Source organism: Sinocyclocheilus anshuiensis, unplaced genomic scaffold (genome assembly GCF_001515605.1).
Source record: "Sinocyclocheilus anshuiensis isolate Anshui unplaced genomic scaffold, SAMN03320099.WGS_v1.1 scaffold1570, whole genome shotgun sequence".
In the NCBI taxonomy this organism is placed as follows: domain Eukaryota; kingdom Metazoa; phylum Chordata; class Actinopteri; order Cypriniformes; family Cyprinidae; genus Sinocyclocheilus; species Sinocyclocheilus anshuiensis.
The window spans coordinates 533,065-542,696 of record NW_015546153.1 but is presented as its reverse complement, the minus strand read 5'-3'; the positions used below and the strand labels follow the sequence as shown (position 1 = coordinate 542,696).

At 35.8% G+C, this 9,632-nt stretch overlaps 2 protein-coding genes across 3 annotated transcripts in view; both read left to right on the top strand.

Moving 5' to 3' along the window:
• The window catches only part of gfm1 (G elongation factor, mitochondrial 1), a 45,473-nt gene that overhangs the window by 5,672 nt on the left and 30,169 nt on the right, over window positions 1–9,632 (top strand). The window lies entirely within an intron of this gene.
• Window positions 1–9,632, top strand: part of mlf1 (myeloid leukemia factor 1) — an 18,100-nt gene that overhangs the window by 5,362 nt on the left and 3,106 nt on the right. Inside the window, exons 3-5 of one of the 2 annotated variants that reach the window (XM_016503299.1) lie at window positions 7,964–8,041; window positions 8,384–8,512; window positions 8,592–8,751. In XM_016503299.1, coding sequence (XP_016358785.1) covers window positions 7,964–8,041; window positions 8,384–8,512; window positions 8,592–8,751 — 367 coding nt within the window. The remainder of the gene's footprint in view (window positions 1–7,963; window positions 8,042–8,383; window positions 8,513–8,591; window positions 8,752–9,632) is intronic. The other variant, XM_016503300.1, reaches the window with a different exon arrangement.

The following is a 9,632-nucleotide window of genomic DNA, read 5'->3' as shown; positions in this document are numbered from 1 at the left end:
GGGGTGTGGGGGGGGGGGGGGGTGTTGGGGGGGTGCTTAATTGTCATTAATATGCTTAAATGTTACTTTTTTATTACTTTTGTATTTTGATTTTGTGGTAAAATACGACCTGGAAATTTTCCTGACAGTTGACTTTTAAAACGGGGTAGATGTGTTCACAAACGCTGGATGAGAAGTTGTTTGTTTGCTGTATGCTATCATTGGACGGCTTGTCACCGTTACGGAGCGGCACAATGACCAGCTGGACACTCCGGCAGCTCAGAACGCTAAACTTAGTCTGTAATCCCCCACCTCTCAGTATATTTATCCCTGGTAATTACTAAATTATTAAATATATTAGAATAAATAAATCTTGTTATAATAGTGCTTTATAATTACTATATATCGATGCAACTTAAATATTACCTTATATATTACTTATAATAGTGCTTTAGAATACATATATAAACTATAATATTGTATATTATATAATTATGTTGTAATAATATATAATATTGTGTGCGATCTGTCACGCCCACTGGAGTCTCATCAGTAGGTCACGCATGCGCCGATAGCTCTGAAGTAACTCTGGAGCAGGTTATGTTCAGAGAATAAGCTGTTATGGCTACTTACATACCCTGAAAGTAACCTCTGATTTTGGAAGTGAATGCTGAGTTTATCTGCTTACTTACCCTTAAACATACCCAGGTTTGTCACATAATCTGCTTTATGGTGTTATATCAGCTTCATTGATTATAAAGGGAGCGTCTTCGCTCGATTTCTGTATATAAGTTGTAAGTTTTATTTTTTATGCTTATAAGTACACACTGCAAAATGTCGGGAGTGATGATCATATTAAAATTGACATAGTGATAACCATAGCAATGGTCTTGCAAAAAATCTTGCAAAAAGACAAAAAGTCTTGCATTGTACGTGCATGCAACAGACCGGCCACTTGTTCCGTTACCTGTAACGTGTTTCTTTGTTATTTTATTACTTTAATTTGATCTTTTTAATGCAATGTTTGCATAATTTAACAACATTTAAAGGATACATACTAATGTTATAATGTATTATTTACTTATAATTATTAATAGCATTAATAATTAACAAATTGTATTTATTTACATTTTTTCTTTTTAAGTAGTTAAATTGAAAAAAAAAAATAGCTATGGTACCAAAATTGGTACAGAGAACCGTGAAAGTTTACTGGTTTGATTACTGAAAGTTTGGTACCATAAAACGAATTAAAAGATTTGTGAAAAACTACAGCATGCAAGACAGGAAATGAAACAAAAGTCCAACTAGCCAGAGAACATGTAACTATGTAAACTTTTAAGACAAACCTGAATCACATTGGCTATAAATGTCATGTGACTAATGACTTTTCACTCATTTTCTCTGAAAACTAAAATGTGTGCACACTTTATAATCAGATTTTCTCAAAAGAACTCATCAAAATAATGTAATGTTTGCCACAGGTTTAATTAAATTAATAAATCAGAATATTTAACTTGCAACCATGCATCTATTTAAGTTGTGGTAATAGATCCCCTGAATTTCTTTTTGGAGTACCCCAAATATAGGACGACCCTCTGGTTATTGCCTTGTTGCAGGTCAGCAGACGTGATTTTGCAGGACAGGTGGAAGAGTGAGCTATTATTAGACTATATAAACATTGATTTATGTTAGATGGAAAGCCTGTTTGCTGTGACATTGGATGCTTTAAGCCGCATTAAATATTGTGAGCGACTCTGAGTGACTGGCACTCAGTTTGCCAGGTTCGAGCGATATAACACAGGATCTTTTCAGTCCACTAAATAGTATGAACTGAATATGAATGTCCTTAAGCAGTGACTAAGTTATGGTTCTTCATTAGTCTATACACATCCGTTTTACCAGATTCAGTGCATCTTGAACTTGTAACCTGGTTTTATTGATTCTGGCCGCTTCAAACAGAGCCTTCATATCCAGTGTGTGAAATCCTAGCAGGTGTAACAGTATTTAACCATCACCAGTTCTCTTCTGATGAAGTACACACCGGCCCGGTTCCTTTGCTCCGTCCACACAGCCGTCATCAGCAAAAAAAACCCTCTCTGAAAGTGTTGGTTGGTTATTTTTCCCAATCAAGCTAGAACAGTATTGATCTTTAAACCCCGAAAATTCCAGTTTGCACGTTTTTATTAACTTTTTTATTTATTGTGGTATTGTAATTGTGGAGCTCTGCTTATGACAAAGCTTTCAGAGTTTGAATTCTAAAATGTTGACAATTTATCATTTGCACAATTTAAACATTCAAGCGATTTTAAATTATTCAAGTGCAAGAAGACGCGAAAGAGAACTGAGTTCAGTACTCACTCGCTCTGTGCGCTCACACTTAAAGCACACACACGTAATGCTGCCTCTCAGACAGTGTGTGAATGCAAAATCGAATTCTTTTTAACGGCTTATTGCATGTAAATGATCTATGTCAAAATAACTGTCTTGGTGAGTGTTCATGTAAACAGAGTCGATTATGTCTTAAGTGACCGTAAACAGTTGAGAAAGAAACCGCACAAGTATTTTCAGTGCGGGTCCTCCCAAAGTACACAAGTTGTGTAGGGCCCCCAAACCACCAGCTCTTAAACATGATTTAATGACTATAGGGCTGTGCGATTAATAGAATTTTAGATTTTATTTTTGATTTCAACAATTATGAAAACAGGATGCTGTATTCTGTTGCTTTACTTTAATGCGGCATCCTTCCTCTGTAACATCAAAATCAGTCAAATCTGTTGTAATACAGTCTCCTGCCAAACGTGCCCGATACTTAAAAAGAGTTAGAAGTGTACTGAGCTGCAAAAGAGACACTGTTCCCCAGGCGGCTTTCTATACACGCGATGCGAGAGCGAAACACTATGAACAAGTATAAGCTAGTTTGGGATTTGGGTGTGCGCTTAAACGGACAAGTACACAAATACAAATGTCAGAATGTCTTGATGAGTTTTTGTGTGAACATCAACTGTTGGGAAAGTAATCAAATGTCAGTATATTAAATCTTATTGTAAATCAAACAACAAAAGAAAATAAGAAAATCATTCTCCTCTCTTCACTGAATAATTTTTGTAACTTTAATAAGAATGAATCAATGTATATTTAAGTGTTTTTTATTTACATTTGATTATTCAATTTCTGTATAGTAGACTATTATTTTTAGTAGACTAAATTTAGTTCATTTGTATTGTATTTGGCCTATTGTTTGTTCTCTTTATTGTACTACTGATGGTTTCAACTCACTGTTGTTTATTGACAGTGAAACTGCTCTGAAAGTTGGTTGGTGGTCAGTTTAGGGTTTTTATGAACACACTGACCGTGGCCCGACAAAGTTTTGCTCCGGGCCCCCAGAAGTCTAGGACCGGCACTGAGTATAATGGATCCATGCATTTGGTCTTAAAGTGACAGCAGCCTAATGCTTCTGTCTGTGTTCTTATTGTTAATCAAAAACACTCACTGCTCTTGACTGAATAACCTTAGTAACTTTAATCGTAAGGATTTGTCTGTATTTATTTATACAGTGAAGACTATGCAGTGTTATTTTACATTTGATTACTATATTCCATTTCTGTGCCTAAATAGTACTTTTAGACCTGTAAAACTTTTAGTGCTATTGCTTGTAATTTTTTATTAGTTATTATTTTATTACTTCATAAATTCAGTTTAAAATAAAGCAATAAGCCCAAAGAAGCCGTGGTTTACAGTGAATTTATAATCACGCGAAGCGGAGTCTAAAACCCCCGTAGCTGTTATAAATTCACTGTAACCCACGGCTTCACGGGGGTTATTGCTTTTATAAAACGGTTATTCCATATACGTAGTAAGGTTTCACAAAATAAAACAGAGCAAATAAAGTGTAATGATATTAATAAAAACAGTATTCTTCCACCAAACAATGTAGCTCCTCAGAAACAGTTGTGGTTGCTACAAAGTGGTTGCCGAGCAACACACAAATGTAAACAAAGGTGTGTAGAGTAATTAGCCTTTTTCACAAAAATCGGAAATTATGTCAGCGCAGGGTAAAGTTAGTTCCGTTACAGGTCTGCGACATTCTAATTTATTGAGATGCACCTGTATATCTATGTCTGCGCCTATTATATTAGTATGCCCTTTTCTCAAATAATGCTTCTTACCTTTTCTGTTTTGTCTGTTTTCCAAGTTGTTGTTATATAATCTACAAAGAAATAACATTTTACTTGTTTGTCACTCATATGCCTCTGACTTGCGAGATAATACGCTCAACATAGCGCCGGATGGTTTCTGTTCTCCATCTCCGATATCCTTTTTATATAGTCTTTTATCTCCGGTACATTTGAGCGCATTATCTCAGTTTACTCTGCCATTTCCCTCGAATCACCACATCATGATAAATTACTTAAAAATGACAACATTTATGTCCAGATGCACATTTTTTTCCAAGAGTACATTAAACAATTAACTGAGTCCGGTTGAAGCATATTAAACTCAACACAACAACGTAATCTGATACAATAGGAATAAAGTCATGAATCCGAGTCATCTCTTGTTTAATATGTATTTTCCAGGGCTCATTATACAACGTACATTTAAACCAGCACATTAATAATGCAAAGGTGAGCAAGTAGAAAATACAATATTACTTTAATAATAATAACAATAATAATAAAAGCAAAAATAATTCATGTGGAGAGTCATAATGCATAGCCAGCACCAAACGGACAGAACGGCGAAACTAACTGAATTATAACTGCCACCATTTAGAATTAAACAAACTTGTATTTGATGACCCGAGCTGAGGCAAAAAGTTAATTGTGAAATGTTTGTGCTTTGTAGAGTAATGTACCTGCAGTTCAAGCATTTTCATAATCTCTAATTTGTATAAAAAACTTTGATTCTCGAACTCATTCTTGTTAAGTACGGCCGCAGTTGTCACCGGAAAAACGTTTACCCTGCAAGCGCCAGAAACACGGAAGTGTGAAAAAGGCTAGCTTCGAGCGCGGCTCAGCCAATCAGAATCAAGGACCGGAACTAATAATCAAGCTTCCTTAAGCTGTTGCATTACAAACTTACAGAGCACCATCTAGAGTCGTACGCTTACACATTTCTGTATCTTCCTAACAATATAAAATATAAATCAACACCTAAATTGTAAAAACACAAATACATTCAGGTCAGATGATTGTATTCCCCTTCATTTACCTAAACCAAATTCAGGCCCTGGCTTTGAGTTTCAGGACTGTCCTGCCAAATACAGGACAGGTGCTCTCCCTACCCAAATACCACACTATTTTCATAATCGAAAGCCCAGCTAATCAGATCTGAGCTGGTGATTTCAGCAGATTTTCTTGCTGTTTGTGTGTGCCGTGTGCTTGGGACGGTCAGAAACCACTGGTGGATGATCTGAATATTTTTGGATTATGGCTATTGGCAGAACAAATCGCTGCTGTCGAGTAACACATTCTCAGACGCAGACAGGACAGTGTGCTCAGTTAACTAAACTAGTTCACTGTTAGCTAGAATAGGTTTTTAAAAGTGAACAATTATTGGACTATGACATTTCCCTTCCGGTTGGCTGCTTCACATGGTGATCATCATTTGATCGTGTAAAATACATCTACACATTTGGCAACGTTGCGCAGCAGAGTCACATGTGCATTTAGTAACAGAGCAACCTGAGAAATGTTTTCAATGTTAAGGCCGCATCCGAGGTGTTACTGATGTCGTGATCATTCCCAGAACCGTGTTGTCTTCGGAGAGCTCTGCTGTGTGGCTCATTTGCTAAATCAAAAGTGTTTTCCCAGTGGGTCTGATGAATCATTCTTCTGCCCAGATGAGACCAGTGCTGTGAAAGCATGCAGCATAAATGGGTCGTGACCTCAGGCCTGTGTCTTCCAAGCACAGCCCACCTAAAATAGCGTTCGTGACCCGTCCTCTGGCGGGTTAAAAATACACTCCAGCGTGAGCAGATAGCCGAGCCGTGCTCTCCAGGGGCTTTATTAGCTTGAGGAGTGTTGATGGTTTTAAACGGCTCGACCTAAACCTTCAGAGAAACACGAGCTGCTTCTCCATTATTAGATGCCATAACCAGAGAAAGCTACCAATTTTGGGAGTCATCCAGAGCTCTCAGCACCAAGAGTTACTGAAGCATTCATGCTTTTGTCATGATTACCTTCTGTTTAGTTTTCATCTTGTTCCTGTGTTTTCTGTGCCTCCTTATTGTTCAGTCCTGTTTTCTGCTTGTTTGTCTCCATGGTTGGTAATTAGTTGCACCTGTTCATTATTTAGTTGCCCTTGTGTATGTAGCCCTGTGTTTTCAGTGAGTGTTCGTCATCTGTTGGTGTGTTTAACTAAGTGTGATTGTCCTGCATGTTTTGTTTTTTGTGTTTATTGTGACAGTTTTCACACATAGTTCTTCAGTCCTTCCACACAAACACATACAATTGTCTTTTCACACATTGTACCATTTTATTCTCCATTTGTCCAGATGGGTATATCTCATGAAAACTTTCAAAAAATGTCTGGATTAAACTCCAAAATGAAAAGAAACTGAATTATCAAAGAAAATTTATATTTTGCAGTTATATTTTGTGACATTTTTCCCCTTTGACAATTAATAACCCCCCTAGCCCAAAAATATTTTCTCATTACTGTAATGCAAAAAATAAATAATCAATCAATCATATTGATAATTTAAACTCTTGTGTAATTATAAATCATGCTAGTATCATTATGGCCAATAAAACATTGTTCAAAGTTGCTGACAACATTGATATCCCTTCTGAAAATCATGCACACTTTAGCATATTTTTAAAAAGAGTACTTATTACAGAAATAATGTACTAGAATATAAAGGAATTTACTTTAAAAGTGTGAACTGAATGAAATGCTTTTGGATTAAATGAAAATGTGTTATTGTTAGATGCAATCTGTTGAACTTAATGCTTTTTGACCCACCCAAAGTTATGTAATTTCATAATTACTTCTTTTGTCTTTGAAATATGCTTAAATTACTGCTGAATGTACTGACAAGCACTTGTGGTAACTTAAAATAAAATATATTTTGTCGTTATATAATTTCTATTGAAACTTGTATATCATGTATTTAAATACACTTGTAATTACACATTTGTAATGATGAAGCTGCAATTTAGAACATTTTAAACATATTAGCTTTTAATCTAATATTGAATAACACACTACATTTCAAATGATAATCAAGTGCTTTACATGTCATGTTAGTCAACACATCAAAATAATCAAGTTAGGAAACAGATTAAAGTGACCTTTTATATCAGTCATATTATTTTATCTGCAAGTACCGTTTTTTTAGTAGTATACATTCAATACAAAAGCACATTAATTATAAAAAAAAAGCTTTTTCCGCCATAAAGATATTATGTTATAGTTTATTCGAATGTATAAGAAAAATGCATTTAACAATGGTAACAGGTCACCATTTCTTCTACACTTTAAACATTTTAAATATTTTTGCAGTTTGCTTCAGTAGTCCTGCAGTGACAAATGCATATTCAAAAGAACAAATATTCCATGTTGTCTTTCAATTAACTATAATAGCTAGTAATTTATTGTATTAATTAAAACACATTGAGGTATAGTACATCACACTACAGGACACTGCTTAACATGTCACTTCCGCATGTTAGAATTCATATCAGTTCAATATAAAATAATCAAAAATAAAGTTCCTGTTTTGAAATCCGAATGGGTCAGAATGGGTTGCAGATGCATTTCATGTTAACTCTGGTAGCACAACTTCATGCAACTTCATACACGCCAAAGAACATCACAGCATCACACAGTCTGCATTTAAGCTCTAAATATAAGAAAACGGATTTAAAGACAGTCTGTAAGGAGAGTTAAGTTTGAATAACTGCTGTCTGCAGTATATATAGAGAAGCATGTGCGTGCATGTGAAGGAAGGTCAGTAAATGTATGTGATTAATGTCAACAGGAGCTGGATTTCTTTAGCAATCCTTTCGATATGATGGACAGCATGAGGAACAGGATGGAGGCCATGCATAGAAATTTAGTAAGTCTCTTCAACACCGCATCAGTGACCATCTTTCACGGATTAGAATGAATAGACCTCATACAAGGATGTTGAAACACGCTGTTCTTTTGAAATGGGTTTTTATAATGAGCTGTTTTCTTAGTCATCATCAGTAGGGATGGCAGTTGTAAGCCATTCAGTAATTCGGATTCTTTCAAGATTTTTAAGTAGCACTTATCACAAATGAACTTTGATGTAAAAGTGTGTCTTTCACTGTACAAACAACCAGTCACACAGATGAACCGGTGACTCCCGAGTGCTCAACTGAATTCAGCGTCCCATTCGGCGTCCCTGAGATGTTTTTGTAACTGTTTCTTTCAGGAGAACATGGCGTCAGACCCCAACAGCCACTCGTATTCCTCTTCCTCCGTCATGACGTACTCTAAGATGGGAGACGAGCCGGCGAAAGTCTTCCAGGCCTCGTCTCAGACGCGCTGTGCTCCTGGAGGAGTGAGTCTTGCTCTCAAACACTCACACCGCAGCACCTCCTGCGATCAGTGTTATGATTGCTGGTTTGTGCTGTGTTCAGATAAAGGAGACCAGGAGGAGTCTGAAGGACTCTGAGAGCGGACTGCAGAAGATGTCCATCGCCCATCACATCCAGGACAGAGGCCACGTCATCGAGAGGAAAGAGAACAGGAAAACCGGAGAGAAGGAGCTCAACCAGGACTTCCAGAACATGGATGAAAGTGAGGAGGCATTTAAAGAGACAAACACCAGTTTCTCAGCAGTGAAAAACGCTTTCAGTGCATGCTCTTTTACTATTTTCTTTTACTGCACAAGTATTCTTTTTATTAGTTATGTTCGCTCAGTAATCGCTTCTCCACAAATTAAGGCCTAAAAAGGTCTTAAATTCATAAAGTCATGCATTAAATGTTGCATGCACTGCAAAAAAAAAAAAAAGCATCTTCAAAGTTATTTGTGTTTTCCAGTACAAATATCTAAACATCCTCAAATCACGATACATTTTTTTGTACATTGTTTCCTGAGTTTTCCTGAGAAACATTGTTTTGTTCTTGAAACAAGAACAAATATCTGCCCATAAGGAAATAAAAATGTCTTATTTTAAGTAATTTTGTAAATGCATCTTGTATTTAAGAATCTTTAGACATTTGCACTGGAAAACAAGACAAAAATACTGAGGAAGAGCATCCATTTTTTGCAGTGAGATCAGAAGTACAGTTTTAGTGTTTGAGATCAGAGCTATTCAAGCCTTAAACAGTTTTTTTTTTTAATTAATTAAAAAGTAATGGTGTCTTTTTTTTAAACTTTGAACCATTCTAATACAAGACATTTACATTTAGAGACCATATTAATGTTTAACTTATTCCTTACATTTTTTAGTTTGGTTATAAAAAGGTCTTTAAAAAGTCTTAAATTCACCTTAATAAAACCTGCAGAAGCTACTTCTAATACTTAGCAATTTGCTCATCAGTTTTGAATCCTTACTCCTATAAAGTCTTAAAGGGGTCATATGATGTTGCTAAAAAGAACATTATTTTGTGTATTTGGTGTAATGAAATGTTTATGCGGTTTAAGGTTCAAAAAACACATTATTTTCCACATACTG